Source organism: Notolepis coatsorum (genome assembly GCF_963971535.1).
Source record: "Notolepis coatsorum genome assembly, chromosome: 11".
In the NCBI taxonomy this organism is placed as follows: domain Eukaryota; kingdom Metazoa; phylum Chordata; class Actinopteri; order Aulopiformes; family Paralepididae; genus Notolepis; species Notolepis coatsorum.
In genome coordinates this window covers 65898571-65921496 of record NC_140175.1, presented here as the reverse complement: position 1 = coordinate 65921496, position 22926 = coordinate 65898571, and the positions used below count along the sequence as shown (strand labels likewise).

The 22926-nt window shown below is 44.1% G+C and overlaps 1 protein-coding gene across 1 annotated transcript in view; it reads left to right on the top strand.

Annotated features, from left to right (window-relative positions):
• rimbp2a (RIMS binding protein 2a) overlaps positions 1-6498 on the top strand; it is a gene marked incomplete at both ends in the record, with an annotated part of 184490 nt that extends 177992 nt beyond the window's left edge. The window contains one exon of the mRNA XM_084324949.1: positions 6268-6498. Within this exon, the coding sequence (XP_084181075.1) occupies positions 6268-6498 (231 nt within the window). The remainder of the gene's footprint in view (positions 1-6267) is intronic.
• Between the last annotated feature and the right edge of the window lie 16428 nt (positions 6499-22926).

Genomic DNA, 22926 nt, shown 5'->3' with positions numbered 1-22926 from the left:
GCTGGTGACAGGCAACATGGAAGAACACAAGATGGCAAGATACAACGTCAGGAGAGCAGTAATAGAGGCAAAACGGCGTTACAGGGATAAAGTTGAACTTCAGTTTGAACAGGCTGACTCTAGAGGCATGTGGCAGGGCCTCAGAACAATGACAGACTACAAAGGAACCCCCCTCAAACTGAACAGTGACATCTCCTTAGCAAATGATCTCAACTCCTTCTATGCGAGGTTTGAGGCTGTGAACAACAACACCAGCCTACAAACCACGGCAATGGGGGGGGGGGGTCTGCTGATGGAGACTCAGTGTTCAGGGTAACAGAGCATGAGGTGAGACGGATCTTTAAAAAAGTGGATATCAGGAAGGCAGCAGGACCGGACGGCATCCCCGGCCGCGTCCTAAAAGTCTGTGCCGACCAACTGGCCCCGGTATTCACTGACATCTTCAACCTGTCCTTGGAACAGGCCGTCATCCCCACCTGTCTGAAGAAGTCCACCATCATCCCTGTACCCAAAAAATCTACGCCCGCTTGCCTCAACGACTACCGCCCTGTAGCCCTCACCTCCATAGCCATGAAGTGCTTTGAGAAGCTAGTGAAGGGCTACATCTGTTCCTCCCTCCCCATCAACCTGGACCCTCTGCAATTTGCATATCGCCCCAACAGGTCCACGGAGGACGCCATAGCCCATGTGCTGCACACAGCAGCATCACATCTGGACAAGAGGCAGGGGAACTATGTGAGAATGCTGTTCATCGACTACAGCTCAGCATTCAATACCATAGTCCCCTCCAAACTCATAGCCAAGCTCAGGGACCTGGGCTTGAACTATGACCTGTGCCAGTGGGTCCTGGACTTCCTGACGGGCAGACCCCAGGTGGTAAGAGCCGGCAACTGCACCTCCTCATCCATCACGCTCAACATAGGGGCCCCCCAGGGCTGTGTTCTGAGCCCCCTCCTCTACTCCCTGTACACACATGACTGCGTAGCACAGCGGAACAACAACACCATCATCAAATTTGCTGATGACACAGTAGTGGTGGGCCTGATCTCTGCCAACGACGAAAGGGCCTACCTGGAAGAGGTAGAGAACCTGTCACAGTGGTGTCAGGAGAACTGCCTCTCCCTGAACGTCAGCAAAACAAAAGAGATGATTGTGGACTTCAGGAGGTCGGGGGTCAAGGACTACAGCCCCCTCAGCATCGACGGGGCACCAGTTGAGAGAGTGAACAGTTTCAAGTACCTCGGAGCCCACATATCCGAGGACTTGACATGGACCACACACATTGACAGTGTTGTGAAGAAGGCACGACAACGCCTCTACTTCCTCAGGCGCCTAAGGAAGTTCCAAGTCAGTCAGAAGATCCTTAGGAACTTCTACTCATGTACAATAGAGAGCATCCTGACCGGCAACATCACCTCCTGGTTTGGGAATAGCACTGCAAAAGACCGTAGCAGACTACAAAGAGTGACACGTTCAGCCGAACGCACAATTAGAGGGGGGCTTCCCACCCTCCAGAACATTTACAACAAGCGGTGCAAGGGGAAGGCTAAGAGAATTATTAAGGACTCGAGCCACCCGAACAACTGCCTCTTTGAACTGCTGCCGTCAGGCAAGCGATACCGGAGTCTTATGGCGAGCACAGAAAGACTCAGAAGGAGCTTCTATCCCCAGGCCATCAGGCTGCTAAACGAACAATAATCGCTAAACGAACAATAATCACTATGCAACAACCATCAAATGCACACAGCACACACACCCACACGCACACACTCACTCAAACAAACAACACACTGCAGCACCCACTCTCCACACTTTAGATCACACAAACACACTTACACTTTATATTTATTGATAAAGGATTTGCACTACAACTCGTACACCTACTGTGAATTGTACCTAAACTGCACCTCGTCCATTTATGCCTTGCACTATATAGTATTGTATATTAGTACACTGCACAGTATTGTATATTGTATGGTAACTACGTCTACGAACATTGTACATATGTCTAAACTGAACACTGTGACCTCTTTTTTTACTTCTAATTTTTACTATTTTTACTATGTTTTTATTTCATACTTATCTTGTCATGCACAGTCTCTGGAGCGCAACAGTAAGAAGCATTTTGTACAAAAGTATTCTGTACTTCTGTATGACAACTATTAAAGAAACTTGAAACTGTCATGCTATAGGAGAGGACCTAACAGAGACGAGAGGGGGAAGCCGGGGGGAAAAACACCCACACTGCACACTAAAACACAAAGGAACAAAACTACAATCATCACAAATACAGTGCATGACGATAAGGTTAGAGGAAGTAATCATAATTACTTATTTGTCACAGGGTAATGTTGAACGCCGATCCCAGAGTTAAAATACGGATGATATGAATATATTTGTTCTATTTAAATGTAATAGTAGCTTTGTTGACGGACAAGTCGATATGTCGTTTCCTTGAAGGACAACAGTGACATTAGCGAAAATACGGTAGAGCTCGGCCTGTGGATGGTACTTCAAAAATCTATTAGGAAATCCATACATATCCTCCAATCACAACTGTTGCAAAGTTTGTCTGAGGAAAGCAACAGCCGTGATTGGAGGATCAAGAACGGAGGGTGGGGTTTGAGACGGGTCAATGTAGGGGGATGTCTGGTCACTCGTCGTTGTCCTGGTTTGCATGTCGGGGGAGGATCAGGGTGGAGATCACATGTCCTGATTATGGCAGGCAATTAGGGTCGAAAAGGGTAACGTGATTCAATGGCATTAATTACCCCTCCCTGCCAAAGTTAACGTGTTAATAGTGACAGCCCTAATTGCTTTATTTCGCAATTTATTATAAACCGGAGAAGTCTCATGGTCAATACACATACTGTAGCACATTAAACACTGCTGTGCATGGGAATGTAATTGCCATTTGGCCATCCTACTGTAGAAAAGCTCCCATCAACTCCTACTCTATGGCTCAACAACTCTCAAATTATAGATCCCCTTGAGCTCCTAACCCATCGCCTTTGAAGGTCTTGACAGTTTTAAAGTGGTTTATCTTTGATTGATTGGTTGATTCCTGAATTAAAATGAAGGGATACAGGGGAGGACAGTATATGTGCTGACTCTGAACTAGCTCAACCTACAGTAGCAATGAGAGCCTGGAAGGAGATGATGGATAAACAGTAGAACATTCTGCAATCTGCAACACCTCTGGAATGTTGATTGTATGAACCAGTGAAATGTACATGTGAAACATGCATATCAAGAATGATCAACCTTGTTACAAGAAAAAACATCTTCCAAAAAAGTTATTTCACCTGCCTGTATCAACATGGAAATATCAACTGTTACCTCACCATTAATAGAATATATTTTATTCAGCATCACTGAATACAGGTTGAGATTAAATAATATAATATATTATAATTAAATAACAACCACCAGATTCTGCTATTATGCATTTGAACCTGTTTCACCCGTGGAATATTTTCAGAAATTCCGCCTAAAATATATACCTAGGTAAATGGAATATTTCTCCACTTCTACAAGGTCCATTTGCATATTCTTGGTATCTAGGGACATATATGGACCTCAGGGAATGTATTCACAGTGTCATAAATATTGTGTCTATTACTAGGCTTGCTTAAATTGTGATGAAACAAAGGACAATATGAATTATGATTTTTCTTTGCATCTTTGACAGTGAATACCACCATGCTAATAATGACCAAACATTAAAAACTGCCACTGATCTCGTTCAGTACCTTCTTGAGATCACGTGTACAAAAAATCTAAGGAAATTAATAATGGGAAGATGATTAAACAGAAGCTTCTGTAGATACAGTACTGAATTCTCCCATCCGGACCAATGCAATTTGGAATATTATTATAGAATATAGAATAGGAGGCTTATAAATTACCTTATTATAGCCAATTCGCACATTTATATTTATACATATATTATCTTTCAAATGCCCGAGTTCAATTTGGATTTAGTATCACCAGGCGTGCATAAGAACAGATAATGAAATCTACTGTAATCTACTGTACTTTTTTATTTTCCCCACAGTGCAACCGTTTTGAAACTGATTTCAGATCTATTTGTTCCTACATGTTAACAATAGGGAAGAGAATTTCTTTTTTATCCTCTTTTTCTCCGCCTGATTTTCTCCCCATCCCAATTTTTTGTCGTTATGCCAATTCCCCCCCCTCCCCTACCTGGTTGTTGTGCGCATGTTCCTCCTACTGGTCGGTACAAGGTAACCCTGAAGTCCACCACATGCTTCCACCGACACATGTGGAGACAGCCAGTGGCTCTCTTCTCACCTGGCAGCGAGGACTCTCATTGGTGAAGCGTAACGCGTGGGAGGTCACGCTGCCTTCACCATTCCCTGCCTTTCGCTGAGCAGGCGCCCAGACCTGACATGTAGGCGTCGCTGTCCACAACGCCAGATTACCACCCACGACTTCCCTCCCCCTAACTCAGCCAAACGAGTTAGTATGACGACCGGCCCAAGCTGCAGGGCAATGCTGACTCCGGGAGTCGAGACCGCAGCCTCTTGCATTGGTGACAAGCGCAATCTCCGCTACGCCACCCGGCCGCCCCATAGGGAAGAGAAACTTGAAAGCCTTTCAATATTTGTCAAAAACTTTACCTCTTGTGGCTTATTATCCAGAATATTAACAGTTATTGAAATAATTCATACAGAACTCTGAACCTTGAACCTCATAAAATCTTCCAGGAAGTGTAGTTTTAAAAAGTTTAATGCAGAACATCGGTTCCTGACAGGCAGCGAGCGAGCGAACTGGAGACGAAATCGCGCGCGACAATGTCCTGATATGAGGCGGCGCGTGTCCGAGTGTGTCTGTGTGTGTGTGTTACCTGGAAGCACACGGGGGCAAAGCAGCCTGCGATTCTTGACCAATAAAAAGTGTTTAGGGGCGGGACTCAGCCGCGTAATCGCTCAACTAGAGACACAGCGAGCGAATATTTGAGGGGGGAACGACATCGCCGCTCAGTTCGCTATCGCTCGCGGCAGGTCAGGATAGTCTGATTGAAACTAATACATTTTAATAATTTTCGCAATCACGCTCGCTCGCGTCGCTGCCTGTCAGGAAGGGGTGGAACGATATCTGTGGAACTCTGCTACAAAATGCCCGCAAAAAGACTACAATTCCCATGGTTAAACATTTCCAAAATGGTCGCCCTCTCGGAATAGACTTCACCAAATCGAAAAGTTTAATCTATCTAATGACACTTTTAACCTATTGCTAAACTAACGTATTGATGATAATATACATTCTACATGCTGTTGTGACATGTTAGTGATGTTAATACTTGAATACGTTTGAAATTAAAATCGCTACTTTTATACAACACTCTGAAAAATATTGATTTATGACCAGATGTCATTTCGGGACCGGTACCGGTCCCGTCGGGTGGAAAAGTTTTATTAACATGTATGCTAAACTCACAATGCCCTATTTCACCAGTGTGGTGGCAAATCTGTTCCAGCTGTGAAATGTGTTCTACTATACACATTTCAAAACACTTATTAAACTAACTATACTACTAACTACTATATACAGTTAATATTTGCATTTCAACACAGTAACGTCAATCTGTCATCATGCTGTATGTAATCAGTTCATGACATACACAACCTTTTCCTGTTGTTTCAGTTTAAGTTCAGCTTGATATGACTATAGCTTACCATTGTAGCCTACATGGTTTAGCTTGTTAGCTAACATTAGCCTCTCCATCAAGGCAGCCGTTTCTAAATAAAGTGAAAGGTAATTGTACATAAATTGACAGATTTACATTATCATTCTGAAATGCAAATATAACCTTCATATAGTGTTTGTTTATCAGGTAATTTTTTTACCCGCAAGTAGGCCAGCTATCTCATTGAAGCCACATACAGCGTGATAAACATTGCTATGCGACCAGTCAGATCAGGCAGCCATAGGCACCACACCAGACTAATTTTACAGATAGTACAGTTTCAAATGTATTTCATGAAGAGACATAATGTTATAGACAACTCCTGTTATAAGAACTTATAATAGTCTATTATTATAATAGCCTGTAGTAACAACAATTACAATCAATTGTACTGTAGCTGTATGCTTTTAAGTTAAGTGCTAACACAGCAGTTAGTCTTCAGTGAATGTTGTCATCCAGTGAGTCTACTGACTACAGTATAGCAGAGTGCTGCTTGCTTTATAATGTCCTGCCCTCCCCCGCCCCTACCACCTACCCATGGCATCTCTCCTCAGGTAACCACGGAAACCACAGACATCACCGAGACCGCCAGCGCCACACCCGTGCGAGCGCCATCCCCCATCGTGCGGCCTCTACTCCCAGGTACCATGAGGCCCCTCAGCCCTACAAGGGGCCCCCACGATGTGCACACCCCGGGGGATCCCCAGGACCTGGCGTCTAAGAAGAAGAAGGGACTGCTGTCCAAAGGGAAGAAGCTGCTGAAGAGACTCTCCCCCGTGAAGTAATGGCACGGCAACACGTGTGCTTGTTTTAAATGAGTGCATTTGTACATCGGGGCTCTTGTACACTGCACCACGTGCAACTGAATCAGATCCGACAACACCGTAACGGTGTGGGGGTCATGTACAGGACAATGTGAGCCTCTTTGAATATAATCAATCAGTTGATACAGTTATTCATGTTCTGTGATGAACCAGAATCTACATGCGTATGTACAGTGCGGCGTGCCAAAATCAAGAGAGAGAGAGGGAGAGAGAGATGGTCTCACACACATACAGTACAGTAACAGTATTACTGTGACGTATTTGAAATCAAGGTAAGATATTGAGAGAGAAAAAAACTAGGATTTTCATGACACATATTTTCCATTTCTGTCACTCAAATCAACTTTATCGGTGTATGTATTTCAAGCAGGGTAGCAGATGAAAACACATCTAGTTACAGCGTAGTTATAGACGTCAAAGATAACACTTTACTCACGGCATAAAGCTATAATGAATTATAAGAGTTCATCAGCCGTTACAGAAACATCCCATAAGAGGCTTAATAACATACTTACATGTACATCTGTCGTGGATTATAATGTGTTATGATAGTGTATGAACCATTAGATGCCCATATACAAGGTTTATAATATGTTAATAACATAATAAATTATGTTATTTATCCTTGTGAAGTAAATTGGACAGAACTTCATCTCAGTTATAATTCCATCTGGGCATTGGTATTGTGTGTTACGGTTATTTTTTATGTTAACCACCCTCATACGTTATTACAGCTGTATGCTTTAAGTAAAGTGTATATCGAACTTTATTCAGCAAAAAAAAACATCCATAGAGTGTTGATGTCAATACTAGTAGACAGAGACCATGCTCCTATGAGAAGGGAGAAAGCTACAACACTGTTACTGAGCGTGTTTACATGCACAGTGTATTCCGGAGAATATGGTACTTTCAAATCTCCGGTTAAAGGTCTCATGTGGGACAAGCCGTTCATGCGTGTAATGTAGTGGGATAGGTACTGTATGTTAAACTCGCTCCTCTTAAACGTACTACCCTTCGGCTAAATCAAGCGCACACGCTTTCGGTTTTGCCCGATTGGTAGCACTGCTGCTACCTTTTGTGCTGGACGGACGCAGGACTCACTCCTCTGGGGTCGAGGACACATTGCAGCCTGGGAAAGGAATAGCGAATAGCTAACCTCACATGCTAGTCCTTGCTAGCATGACACCTGCTACCTACAGTAAGCATCCTTACATCTCAATTAAGTATTACCATGAAAACAGGACTTTTACAGTTAAGAGTAAGAGTAAATAGGCATCCAATAAGAGTAAATGGGATGAGGGCTACACATGTTTAAGTATCACAAGTAATATCATATTCAGAATATTAGTTTAAAGATAGAATCTGTAAAGTCGCCAAACAGCAACCTTTGGGCAAAAGATGACAAAATGGTACTACGCTTGCAGATTTGTAAACATTTTGGGGGGGATTTCAGTAGTTATAGGCGGGGGGGGGGGGGGCTCTATACCAAGAGAGTTCTGGAGAGATTCACAAATTAAGATTAAAGATAAACAGGACTTTTTGAAGAAGTCTTTAATCATTGCACACATTGACACTGTAGTCATGCAGTGACACAGACATGCGATGGGACACACACACAGGAACACATGCAAATTGTTTTGGGTCGCAGATTACATTTTGTCTCTGCACTTGACCCATCCTGTCGTCCTTCCCCCCAAGGGCAGCTGGGAGAAGTCATGGTTGGGCCGCACCCGGGGACCAATCCAAGTGCTCCTGTCCGTCTTCGTCATGGACGCGACAGGGTTAGCTGTCAACATGCAAACTCCACACAGAAAGGCCCGGGAGATACCCCCACCTGGGTACCTGGCAACCCGGCAACCTGGTCCCCAAGAGGGAATCCAGGACCTTCTTGCTGTGAGGCGAGAGTGTTAACGTTAGGTTATAACTATAACCAAGTTCTGTTAATAGTGGTGACGCTCGGCGTCACTCATGCACTATCCTCGCATATGTGCATGCGCACTGAATAAAGACCACAAATGTACCTTTATATCACAATATTTGTCTGACCACACCCCTATCAGCTTCCCATATAAGCAGGGGTGGGGCCATCCCCTCGCCTCCTTCCCAAGCTTTCACAACAAGGCGAGATCAAGGGCTGCAGTGGCGTCGGACGCAGAGCGTGACCACTATTAACAGAACTTGGTTATAGTTATAACCTAACCTTCTGTGACATAGTGGCTCCGCTCGGCGTCACTCATGCACAAGGGAGGCCGAGCGGGAGCCACCGGCCGACAAATACACCTCGCTGAAGGCCCCCCACAACCATCAGAACAGGGAGGGCCGAGCCCCCCCCGACCCCCCCTAATGGAGGGCACCCCCCCTATTGGAGGTTTCCCGGGAGGGCGACGGACCCGACCGTGCGAAGAGGCACTCAAGCAACTCAACGCACAGGGTGAGCAGACCGTGGCCTGACCCCACGACTACACACACGCACAACCCGCATGCCACCCGGGAACGAACGGAGGGAACAACCTCGTTACTGCCCCCAGAATCACGGGGTCAAGGGCAAACCCAACCCCGTGGCAAGGCCGTAGCAGCGGAGCGCGAAGGAAGGCCCAGACCCACCAAAGGGACTGGACCCCCTGGAACGGGGGCCCGGAGAAGTCCATGATGCCAGCATCAAGACCCCACCAGGTGGGCACTTAGTGACCCCGCCCCCCACATCGCCAGCGTATTCGGACAAAGGCCCCTCAGCCGAGCGGGCCCTGTCCCTCCAATAGTACACCGCCTGGCACACTGACCCTGCAGAACAGGCAGTCAGCATGGCTGTAAGCACACAAAAAGGTTAACCAACGGAAGCAGGCAGTGCACCGGGGAAAAAACCAGGCAACAGGCTGTAACCTGAGCCTGGAGCACTGCGGACGAGACAGGCGCCAAAGGAGTCAGCTGAAAACAGCCGCCCCGGCGGAAGGGGCGTATGCTGGCGTTGTTGCATGACCAAGCCTCCATTTAAAAAAAACCCACCCAGAGGGGTTGAGGCAGAGAAGGCTGATAGCTTTTTCAGTTCTCAAAAAAGGGTTAACCCAGGCCTACGGGTCGACGAAACATTACTTCGGACCGGGCCCGGCGATACGGGAAGCACAGGGTCACCAGAGGAGGTCAAAGACCACCCCAACAGGCCCCTCTTCGCCATGCGTAAGAGAGGAGCGAAAAGAATGGAGAACCAGCCCCAAGCACACCGTACTAGGTATTCCCAGGCGGTCTCCCAACCAAGTACTAACCAGGACCAACCTGTGTAGCGGCCGAGATCTGACGAGATCGAGCGAGTACAGGTTGGCATGGCCGTAAGCCATTACAACAGTGCAGAGTACAAAATGTACCCAACCAGGGTCTCCATAGCGCTTAACCCTGTGACACCCGGACCGACCTGGCATTTTCCCCCTGAAAAAGCCCAAGTCCCTCAGGGTACCAGAACAGCAGATCTGCATCCCCGGCGGACAACGGGTTTAACTGATCCGGACCAGCGTGACCAGAACCAGTCCCGTGCCCTAACCACGCCGACATGCCTACTCCAGGAGAAGGGGCAGATATGCGTGTTGATCTTAAACATGAAAAGAAGGCGCCACCCAGACTTTCGGTGCAAACCGCGCCCGGTGGCCCACCCCCAGGGCGTGAGACCCCTCTACATATGTTCAGATCCATTCCGTCATCATCCCCCAGATATGAACGAGAATCCGTCGACAACCAAAACAGGTCGTTGGAAGAGGAAAAACCTCCATCCCAGTTGCTTTATAAAAACGCTGTTTTAACCTCAAGCAACCAAGGTGTGTCAGTCAGTCGCCTGATTACAGAACACCCCGAGCTAGCACTATACGTGCATCAGGACACAACCACATCAATGAACAGGCTATTTAGACCTGTCATTGAATCCCCAAGGCGCCCAGGGGAACGACAAGAGGGGTGTGATGCCTCCTAACTCCAACTCTTTTTAATAGAAAAGAAGGAAGCACCAACAGTATGTATCCCAGTCTACACAGCCGGGGGGGAAATTTTTTCACATTTTTACATCCCACCACCCTCCCATAGGGAGGAGACGGAAATCCCCAGAGAGACTTCCCACGCGAGCTGTACAGATTGAAAAGAATATATTGCACCTTGAGCCATGTAAAAGTTTGGTTTTAGGGCTCTCCGGGGAGGAGGCACTGAACCCATACACACTCAATAATCGAATTGAATCGAATACACACACAATAGAGTAGGACTCCTTCTTGAGGTCCCACTCACCTTGACAATCTGAGGAGGAGGCTCTGTACTCTGAGGAGGCTCCCTCACATGGAAGGAGAGTCCCAACTCACAGAAGGCCCGAATAGGAGCTTCGTGAGGAGGAGCCCTGACCACCCCCCGAAACAGATCCATCATATGGACCTGAACAGCACACGGAAGTCGTACCAACAGAGACGCGCACAGTGACGTACTCTATGGCGGGGGAATTTCTGCGGTGCACATGCCCAATATTCCAGGGCGTGGGACCAGGAAACTCCCCCCCCCCCCCCCCCCCCCCCCCCCCCCTCACCCTGTAACATGCCGAACCGCAACGTGACAGGAACCTTGAAGGACAGGTGGGTTTACCCCTGACCAACAGAAAAAAGGGGGAGAAAAGGTTACCAGTTCACCCCTTTACGACCCCACACCCATGATACGATGTAATGACAAAAAAAGAGTATGACGCAGTCATAGTCAGCCCCATGAAGCGTCTAACAGCTTCACACAGCGCATGTGCCAACCTGTTATCTGATTTTTACTAAGGAAAAAACACAGAACAGAGAGGGCCCTCGCAAGAGCCCCGGTACCAGACTTACATGTGCTTCTGTGGCCTGCCCAACCCAGTTGTAGGTCACACGACACACACAACCCATTATCACCTACAAAAAATGGCAAAAACACTCTACAGAGGAATGTCGTTTTTCATAATGAGAGAATACACAATTCTCGATTAGTATCGGCCACAGGCCTTGCTAAGCACACACGAAAAAGTTACCAAACAATCTTTTCTTTAGGAAAATAAAGTTTCTCAAGCGGTTAGCACAACCCCAACAACTAAGCCAAGGGTTACATCGTATCCCTACCACACAGTGACACAATATAGTGTAACAACATGTCTGAGAGGAGGATGAAGAAGTCCCCAGGGAACCGGGGGGAAACACAACCCTCCTACTTTACCCTTAATACGGCCAGTTAAACAGGTAAACCTGTTAATATGTGAACACACTGTTCATTGTCATTACAGGCTGAGAAAAGAATCATTCTTTACTCATATGTCACTAAGCATAGCTTTATAGGTTAGTTTAACCCCCTTAGTTGTGAGTACACGATACATGAACACACAATGTGTCTCAACACAACAAACCAGATCATTTCACATCTGTAACAATAACCCGATTTGCATGGAGACCAGTGACAAGACAATTCACACATAACTTGCGTCGTATCCTAAATGTAGTGCAGCAACACTCGTTTTGGAAAACATCGTTATTTACAAAACATTTAGAAGGGAAAGCAAGAAGAAGTGTTCAAGGTCTGGTCAGGACCTTGCCTACCGGGAGCGCAGATCAAGCGAATTGCAGTCTCTAACATGGCACCGAAGTAAACACAGCCTCCTGTGTTTGACGACACGGGCAGCTCTCTGCTCCAACCCGCCGCTACGGTGCTCCTTGTTGACGCAATCCTCTCCGGCTGGCCCCAGGGTAGGTTCGACGAACATCCTCTGTCAAAGATGACGTCGTAGTCAAGAGTGTTAAAAACATGTTATAGTCACAGCACGTTCAACAGTGTAGCATCAAGCTAACGGCCGCTCTCGGCCGATAGCAGCAAGCTAACGTTTACCTAGCCTAGTGACACAACAGGCTCCTGGTAAACACAGCGAGCTAGCGCCGCAGCTAACAGCTGACTGGCTAACACAGTAGGCCACAACTAGCACGCAAGCCAATTAGCTACCACCTGAACTCGTACACAACGATACAACAAGTCACAATCAGACAGGCCGCCGTTCTGAAACCCTCCTCACCTTTTAAGAGAGAAGAGAAACGAGATGTTAACACAGTTTTACAACAGTGATATTACCACCCGGCGGAGCCAGCACAAATCCCATCTGGGCTGTAGCTGACTTGAACATGGATTTTCCGATAATGAACATCCATGCTCACATTTCCTCGTTTAGGGTAAACTCTCATTTGCATATGAGAGACGGGGCCTATACGGTGACAGAGAAGTACCCACGCGTCCAGAGATCCTGGGATCACCAGTCACTGGTCGTGTGGCCCACTAGTTGCTATAATGGGCTTCAGACCAAGGTCCTCCGCTGTTGCCTAAGAGGCTGAACAAAGGACCCTAATCTGGGGCCGGTTTCCGTTAACATTGTCAGCTAGTCCCCATAGCACTAACAGACAAGTGGAGCTCGCAAGCAAAACATCACTCACCAACCTGGAACCCACCGCTTCTCACAACAGCAGCGCGTCCTACAGTCCAGCTGCGTCGCTGAAAGGCTTTACCGCAACCAGCCCCAGCAAGGAGGACTGCAGTTGAGAGGCATGTAGCGGCATAAACTCCCAATACGAAAACCGGTGTAGGTTTTTAGAATGATCACCATCTTCCAGACACTCCAGTGACGAAGACAATATCGCCGTATTTTCTCGAAAATAGTGAGAGAGAAAATAAAGATACTGTATGATGTCAACGTATCTCTTGTTTTCCAACTCTTCTCCTACTATCACATCACGTCAAGTGGGGATCTACCGAGGCACTTCCTTGTGGTGAAAGCGAGAAAGGAGGCGAGGGGGTGGCCCCACCCCTGCTTATATGGGAAGCTGATAGGGGTGTGGTCAGACAAATATTGGGATATAAAGGTACATTTGTGGTCTTTATTCAGTGCGCGTGCACATATGCGAGGATAGTGCATGAGTGACAGAACCACTACACCACCGTGCCGCCGTATGTTAATAAACTCCAACCCACACGTCAGACCAAAACCAAAAAGTATACAAAGCACAAAACCTACGGGGCTCTTTTGCCTGGAGGTCGCTGTTTGACGGCATTACAGATTACCTTTAACCCTTTCACTACCACACTACAGAAGGTTAACCTTTCACTACCACCTACAGACGGTTAACTACAGACGGCAGTGAAAGGGTTAACCATGTGGTACAGTAGTGTGGTAGTGAAAAGGTTAAAGGGTAAATCCACCTTAAAATAGAATTTACATTGTGTTATTCCACCAATTGAACAGTTAAATCATCTAAAAACATAGACAACTGTCGCCCTAAGCTAAATGTGTGATTTTTGAGTTGCTGGAGTAGAATTAGTGACTGATGATGTGGGCTCAGAGGATTGCAGTTAGAGCTATTCCATCCAAATGAGTTTTATTTAAACGTATAGGGTTTACAGCTCTGAAACTGTTAAATGTACCAATATCCCAGTAAAGTCCCCAGGGGTCTGTTATAGGGAGTCGCTGGGAGTTGCTATTCACTGTCTACGGAGCAGCTCCAGGACTCTCTTGATGACATCATCACTAGAGTCTTCTCTCTATGGTGTTCAGCTTAAATTTAAACTGAGCGATTTGATATTATATATATAACATGAATTCCATTTTAAGGTGAATTTTTTACTTTAACCCGGTGATATAAACAACATATTGCATTTACACGGCCTGACACAGAGACATGTCCACAAGTAACGAGCTTGAGTACTTGAATACTCAAGTGTCCCGGATAATACTGGAATACAAATATGCATGTAAACTCACTTGTTGATGGCATTCTGTCAGTAATGCTGGCTGCTAAAACAAAGGCTTTATTTAGTGCAATATCATAGAAAGGATGAAGCGTATGGATGTTTGAGTCACACCTGAGGGTTTAAAAAAAAAGAAGAAGAAGAAAAAATGCTACTTGAGAGTGTGTGTGTGGTTCAACGGAGAGCTTGTGAGATGAAAGGAAGTGGTAATGGAAGGGCAGAACGCTGACAGGGCATTAACAGAAAACACAACGACATGAGTGACATCAGGCAGGCGCTCCGCCGTCTCAGTGGCCTTTTACGAAAAACAAAAACAAAAGAAACAAACAAAAAAACAATACAAGCATGACATTCCTCATTTTTCTATGGTTGACGAGGCTGATTTTGCAATTACGACCAGTTTTTGCCAAGAATCGCTGATGCGCTGTTGTCGTCGTCGTCATGTTCTTTCGAGGATTAAACAATATTTGGAAAATGATGTTTATTGTCCTGGCTGTCAAACTGTCATGAAACGCCTAGTTCAAGACAACCCTTCTCTGTGTTCGCCTTCCTATTGCACAGCACAACGATGTGTTTCTGTCTGACGGCTGGTGAAGACATGGTTTTCTGTGTGTGTGTGTGTGTGTGTTGTGTGTGTGTGTGTGTGTGGGTGTATGACACGTTCATGTCCGTGCATCCCTTCTTCTCTGAAACAGAGGTCATGTAGTTGTTGGGTCATGTGTTCTGGTGTTGTGCTGCTGCCTCCATGGCCTCCATTTGTACCATTATGTTCTGGTGTTGTGTGTCATGGATACCGCAGGTCACAGTGAAGCCTGTGGATACGTGGAGGTGTGCATAGGCTGAGGCAGGGTCCGAGTCTGTTCACTGTCTGTTCAAAATGGAAACCAAAAATGTGGATTTTTCAATTATTCGTTTTAACAGTTGGAAGTTTTTCAATATTTCAATAAGAAAATTAAAAACACATTTACCCGGAGTGCTATCTATCCATCATACTTCTTGTGGGATTCACTTCATTTTGGAGATATCTGCTGTAGACATGTCTGCCATCACTCAATGGAGCTGAATGTCACTCCACTTGTGGCGCTCAGCAGTTTCATGTAGGAGCTATTTTCTACTGAAGTACACCCCCATTCATTACTATGGAGTGTGTAGTTCGGTAGAAAATAGTTCCTACATGAAATTGGTCACAACAAGGTTTGACTTTTTGAAAAAACTTGAGTTTTTTCCAAATGCATTTAGTTGGTGCTTTGAGCCCCACAGTGCCATACAGCTCCATTATATTGAGAGTGACGACAGACATCTCTACGGCAGATATCTCCAAAACTAGGCAAATCACACCGAAACTGGATGTATACTGTAGATAGCACTCCTCGTATGTAAATAATATATATATATTATTTTCTTCTTTTTCTTTTCTTATTTTGAGGGAACTGCCCCTTTAAAGAGCTTCTGGTAGCACTTGAACATACAGGGCTGAAGGTATAGGGTATCTACTGTACTTCCTGAACTGATTAGATTGAAATGAAGGTGAATGGACGCCCACCCTGGCCCAAAGTATTGCCACTGCAAACCATACAACAAGCTCTGCTACTGCCAAACATTTGCATCAGATTGCAGGCACCTTCAACCCATGGATTATCACTTAAAGACCATGATTTGCAACGCTAACTTTTTGAGGGACTGTAGATGGTTGACATTGACTGCAACAGGGACAGTAATCATTCAATCTGTTAAATATGTATGTGGTTAAACATAGTTTGGCTATAATTGTATGGTGACAAAATATGGTTCCATTCATTGTTGGGAAAACTCCTTATCTATAGGTAATGTTACCATGTTGCATATATCACAGTATGCACTTAAAAGATAACATCTACTCTGGAACATGTTATTTCTGTGATCCTGGACAGTTTGGTCATTATTTGTGAACATATTCAAGCCTTTTCCGAAGCTAATATCCTGAGAGACGAGACTTTATGTGATGATGTCATAGAACAGTTTATGGAAGTGTATGGAAGGCTGACTTTTGTTGATTATTGTTTTACTTTTTTACTGAAAATATACCCATATAAACAATCCAGTGTACTGTGTACAGTGTGTCTAGAGAGTCAGCCTCTCGTTCAGGGTCAAAGGAGCAGCTCCACAAAGTGAAGCTTCATGATATCATCGATTAGAGTATGTTTTTGTATTAATTCAGGAAAATGTAAACAAAGGTACTGTCATACATACATACATACAATACATACATACATACATACATACATACATACATACATACATACATACATACATACATACATACATACATACATACATACATACATACATACATACATACATACATACATACATTCGCACACACATACATACATTTGCTTGCATGCACAGACACGCATTCATACATAAACACTACTTACATACACACATGAATACAGTACATACATACATACTGTAGTCTACATACATATATATATTTGTTTCACATGTTCAGGCCTGCAGAAATGGAAAAACTAACTGAAAAAAAGAAAACAATATTGTATATCCTACCTATCCCTTGTCTTGGAGTTATTTTTTCTAGCTTTGCAAGGGACATGTCTACGAATCAGGCTTACAAACTTTCCAGTACCACAGGAATAACATATTTAAATTGTTGGTTGTTGCTTTTTGTTGAGTTGTGCCTCCAAAGGTTGATGCAAATGGGGGAATGTGTGTGAGAGGACCTGCATGCAGTAGATCCATGTGATGTCAGCTAAAAGAGGTGCTGTAGACATCTGGCTATTCTGACACCCTGGTCCTTAACTCTTGGCACTTAACATGAATCTCCATGGTAACCCTTTAAATGACAGCTCCCTCGTCACTGTAATCTTGGGGTTATTACCCTGTAACATTTGCCAATGTTCAAGATATACCATTGTAAACTTCTACCATTTAACCCTTTCGGGTGTGAGATAGAACTTTGAGACCTCTACGTCATGTTCTAGAATTCCAGAGATAAGTTTTAGGAGAAAATGTTCCAGAAGAATCATGACTCACCATGATAAGGTGGCCCACAACATGCCGTCCATACTATCCAACCTGGCCAAACTGGTCATAAAGGGCTCTCGTTTAGACATTAAAAGAAAGGGGTTACTGTATGTCATTGTGGGTCTTCACCTCCACTGTAAAAAAGAAAACTGTAAAAAAACGGTAAATGTCTGGCAGCAACGGTTGCCAAATACTTACTGTCAAATTACAGTAAAATCAAATACATTTACAGATTACAACCTTTATGGTTAATATTTTGATAAAAGGTAATTTACTGTATTTTATGGCATTTACACTTAAAGTAGAAAAACAAAAGTAATCTGTAAACATAAAAAGAAAAAAAAAATACAGTGTGGACTCCTCCCACCACAGGTGTTTAATTGAATTAGGCCCCTGACACGCCTCGTTGGCTCACCAGTAGATTCCAGCATCTGAAGACAACCCTCCTCTATATTAAAAATACAACTTCAACTCTTAAGTTGTTCAACAAAATAATTCTAATAATTCAAAGAAAGCGGGACACTGGGCACTGTCTGTTTATAACAGTTAATTTCCTTCAAGGAGGAACCAAATATAACAATCTAACCAGTACATACTCAGTCAAGTGCAGATGAACGGTAGGCATGTTGGTAGCCAGCATGTTCGTGTTGTTTCTGTGTTAGTAGAGAGGAGGGGTTGGTTCAGTAGGCGAAATGATCTCTGGTTACATTTCTGTTCCGATGGTGTGCAATACAGCATTAGAGCCCCTGCACAACCTTAATTCTATGTGTACTGTACTGTGTGACCAATCTGCACCAAGGTTGTGTCAAAACTATATTCAGTAACATTACCTAAACACTTAAATGTTAGCAATGATGGGCAATTGCTCGCAATATCGTGGATGTATCCATCCTTGTGAAAATAAACACTACATATAATTAGGATATCCTGTAACAAATAAAAAAGGGAGTTGTTATATAAAGTGTTACCACCTCTATTTTTCTGAAAGCTTTTGAAATGTTATTGTTATTCTATTGCTATTATAATTCATCCGGTTGTATTTTACTATAATCAGGGTTGGGGAGTAATGCTCTACATGCAGCAGGATTGTAAATATGATCTGGTTATAAAGAAGAGGTGATTACAATCCGTTGCGTTCTACAGATCTTTCGATTTTTAAACAATGGTTCTCGTTTATGATAACGCTGTACAGATTACATCCAGACATTGGACTGATTACTTATTTTAGTTCCATATACTATTGATTTTGGGGGGTAAATAATCTACCTGTAACTGAAAGTGATTTAGTGAGATTTGACTATTCCGTTGGATTACGCTCTTATTGTAATCTTAATCAGTAATCTGTAAGAGATTACAGTTTTTTGGACAGTAGCCTTCCCAATCCTGACTATTGTATAGAGCAAACTGCCGCTGAAAAGTTTCATTTGATCGTGTGAATCAAGCGTGTATCTCATGTCAAAGGAAATGACAGGGTCCCACGATGCAGATGTTATGGGTCAGTTTCATAGACATGATTTAAGCCTATTTCTGAATGAAAAAATGTGCCTCAATGGGAATCTCTATTGGAAAACAGGTTTTTGTTGAGCATGACCATGCGTATGCAACTGGCCCATATATTTATTTACTGTTGAATCGAGAGTGAAACAGAGATTATTTACCAAACAAAATGTATGAAAGATTTTGCTGGCAATATGGTTTTACATTCTATATCTTTCAAAGCTAAGCTAAGATGTGTATCGGGGCCTGGGATCAAAGGACTTTCAATTCAGTCAATTAAAAATGTACATACAAACAGCGTGTCCTTATTGCTCCTGTTCAATTATGTCTTATAGGAAAATATTCTCCTGCTAAATGTTTTCCACCTTGATTTATATTTAAATTCCGAAGAAGATACACTTCCTCGAATTGACTGAAATTAATGTGATTTGACCCCCGACCTCATGCACCTCATTCTGCACCCAGTCATCGCAAAAGGTTGTAATAATAATGGTGTTAAACAGTCCTAATACCAGATCATTCATCACGTGAATGGCTGTCGTGTCTCTTAACGCTGTTGCTCTTTTTGTACTTGGGTCCATTTGTAGATAATTTCTAAATGTTTCTACTTGATTTTCAGACAGCCTTTTTTTAGCGCACTGAGAGGTTCTCTTCCTGTAAACGAGTGCAAGCGTTCTCCATAGTGTCCTTCAAATGTCTTCAGTCCACTGTTCTGTGCTTGCTCTGTGAATCAAAGAGATAAAAAAAAAAAAGAATATCATTGGATAATATTTATGGTGATCAGTTATGTGTGGGTGTGCATGTGCAAAAAAAATACATTTTTTTAATCAAAATAAATTTGATATTTTGTAGTAAATATCTGTGCGTTTTATTTGTGTGTTTATTGTTTTATTTTGTTTCATGATAGGGAGATGATCATTTAAAAAATAGTTCAGCATAATATATGAGCAACATACATGTATGAGAGAATGTATCAGAATGCTTTTATTTTCTCCACTGATATAGTATCAACACCTACTGTATGTTATGGACAGATTTGTACTCACAAACTGATGTAATGAGATAAACTCTAAGAAGGAAGAACCTTATGTGCAATTCACATACAGTACAATGGCGGATTGTCCTCTGCTGCCCGCTGTCCCTGGTGGTGGTGTATGGGGTTAAATGACAAGACATCTGAAAAACAAACCACATTTATCGATTCATTTTTAAACTTGAGCATTACTTACTACTAGTAAGAATTTCAGCAGCTGTTACAAAAACAAGAATGAAGAATGAACTAGAATGTCTGAACTAGTACCTTTCAGTGCAGGTATGGACAGCCGCTGGACATCGCTGGCACCGCCCCCATGTTCCCCATACACAATGAATTGAATCCCTGTGGTTTGCCACTGTTTGTTGCTCTGCAAGAGTTCAGCATGAAACAGATGGCGGTCCCTGGGACATGCTCTTAGATGGGGGACCCTGAGACAGATGGCAGTCCCTGGGACATGCTCTTAGATGGGGGACCCTGAGACAGATGGAGGTCCCTGGGACATGCTCTTAGATGGGGGACCCTGAGACAGATGGAGGTCCCAGGGACATGCTCTTAGATGGGGGCACAGTACTGAGGGGCCTTGGTGTAAAGAGGTATGGGAATCCCTGTGCTGATACGTGTTCCTGTCTACATGCAGTTATACCAACATCCTCCAGAGGGCATCAGTCATCTTCGGTTCCATTGTGAAACCTGTTGTGTGCATCCCATGCTAAGGTGTCATGTACACATGTTACAGCGTAATCAACCTGGCAGCTGTTGACAGGAAACCTCACACACCTGGACTTCATGTGTTTCCTCTGACATGCAATTTGTCTTGAAGCAACACACACTGTCTATCAGTATTGACTCACTCCAAATCATGTATGCTCTCTCTATCTCCCTCCCTCCCCCCCCCCTCTCTCTCTCTCTCTCTCTCTCTCTCTCTCTCTCTCTCTCTCTCTCTCTCTCTCTCTAGCTGAATAATAGTTATAAAGACTTTGTTGACTAATCGGTTGGTTAGTAAACTATCACCCAGCCAACAGAGGGGGCAGCAGGGGGGGGGGGGGGGGCTCATGGAGGCCAGCAATAAACAGATGATATGATGAGTTAAGCAGGTTTGGGGGAGCGCCCATTCACTGGACTTTTTCAGGGGCCCAGCCATGTCTGTGTTGGTGCCTGGGGGACAGGCCTAATAAACACACACACACACACACACACACACACACTCTGCACTGCAGACACACTCTACACAGTATGCTTGGCCTAGAATGAGATTCATCACAAAGTCCTTACTCACCACTGTACTTTGTATTCTCGGGTGGTACGGTCTGCCCTGTCTACCCGGAGACTCAACCATTGGCATATCCTTATTTATAATGCTATCCTTGGAGTGCTGACAACTTACCTACAGATGTACATTCTCCAAAAAAGTATGGGCAGTTATGTTCTTCGTTCCCAGGGCTTATTTTTACTAACTGTCCCTCGGGTCCGTAGTGAACTGGGAAATAGGGCGTTCAGATATGCAGCTCCCTCCACCTGGAATCAGCTACAAAACCACCTGAACTTGCATGAGCTGGTCTCACTGGTTGCTTTTAAAACCCTTCTAAGCGATATGGAATCCAGCACATCTGGCTGCAGATGTTTTGACTGACTATAAATAGTTATGTGAATTGTCCTTGTTTTTGTTTTAATTGCTATATGTTTTTTTTTTATTATTGTTTTCGTCTGTAAATGTGAAATTGTAACTGTGCTGCTGCCTATCTTGGCCAGAATGCTCTTGTAAAAGAGATTTTTAATCTCAATGAGACTTTTTCCTGGTTAAATAAAGGTTAAATTAAAAGATTAAAATTAATGTGATAGATGTTGAGGTCCAAGAAGCAGCATGATGAGGAGCACAGTAAGCATATAGTAAACCCAAGGCGTTCTTGTGTATTAGACGTCCTATTTTTTAATTGTTGTACCTACTGTTAGTGGTCCAGTTATGGTTGCCTTGATGGCTTCCTCTTTATATTGGCTCATCTTAAAGGATACGTGCGAATAAATGTATTTTCTTGATATATATTGTATAGATAGAGAGAGAGAGATTTTGCATTTATTTTAAATTTGTTGGACTTTATGGTGTTTTTGTTTTGTTCTTGATTTATTGTGATGTTTCTTTTTGACTTGTTTAAAGAAGACGTGTCCGGCCCATGGGGACATTAACGTGTGTTGTCGGGCCTTACAAATACATTTTTTTGATTAGAGAGAGAGGGAGAGAGAGAGAGAGAGAGAGAGAGAGAGAGAGAGAGAGAGAGAGAGAGAGAGAGAGAGAGATAGAGAGAAAGAGAGAGAGAGAGAATGGAGATTGAATGTCCTACCATTGCCACTGGAACATTATCTGCCCTCCACTCCTTCTCTCCTCCCTCCCTCCTCTCCTCTTTTCTTACCTGTGCCCCTACCAGCCCTTCCTTGATCCTCTCCTCTCTCCACCTCTCATTTCCCTCCACTCCTCTGCTTTCTTCACTTCTCTCCTCCTCCAGCTCCCCTTGCCGCCTCACCTCCTCTCCTCTCCTCCCCCGGCCGGATGTTTAAAATTCTCCCTGTCTGTGACCTCTCCATCACTGCCCTTCCCTCCTTCCCTTCCACCAGAGGGGGCGTGTGGAGACATCCATCATCTGCTGGCCTCTCTGATGAATATTTCACACAACCTAATAGTACCTGTTAAACCCCCACCCCCTCTCCCCACCTGGACTCCCCCTGACCACCTGGCCTCCCCCTGACCTGCAAAAATAAAAATTAATTTTTTTTAACTTTTCGACTCTGATGTAACAGAAATATCTTTGGCCTCCCACATACATACTATACTGTATGATTTATTTTTTAGGCTGTTTGAGGGCTTGCAGGGTTTTTATTTTTTGGGTCACGTCATACTGAGTCTTTGAGTCTGTGAGAGGGTGTTGGAGAGGTTTTGACACTTTTCAGATTCTAGATCGCTGACCCCTCGCCTCCCACTGCATTCACACCAGTGGAGGTTTCTCTATGACAACACGTGAAACACAAATTCACTCATAATTCATAATTATTATTAATTTACATATATATATACATTT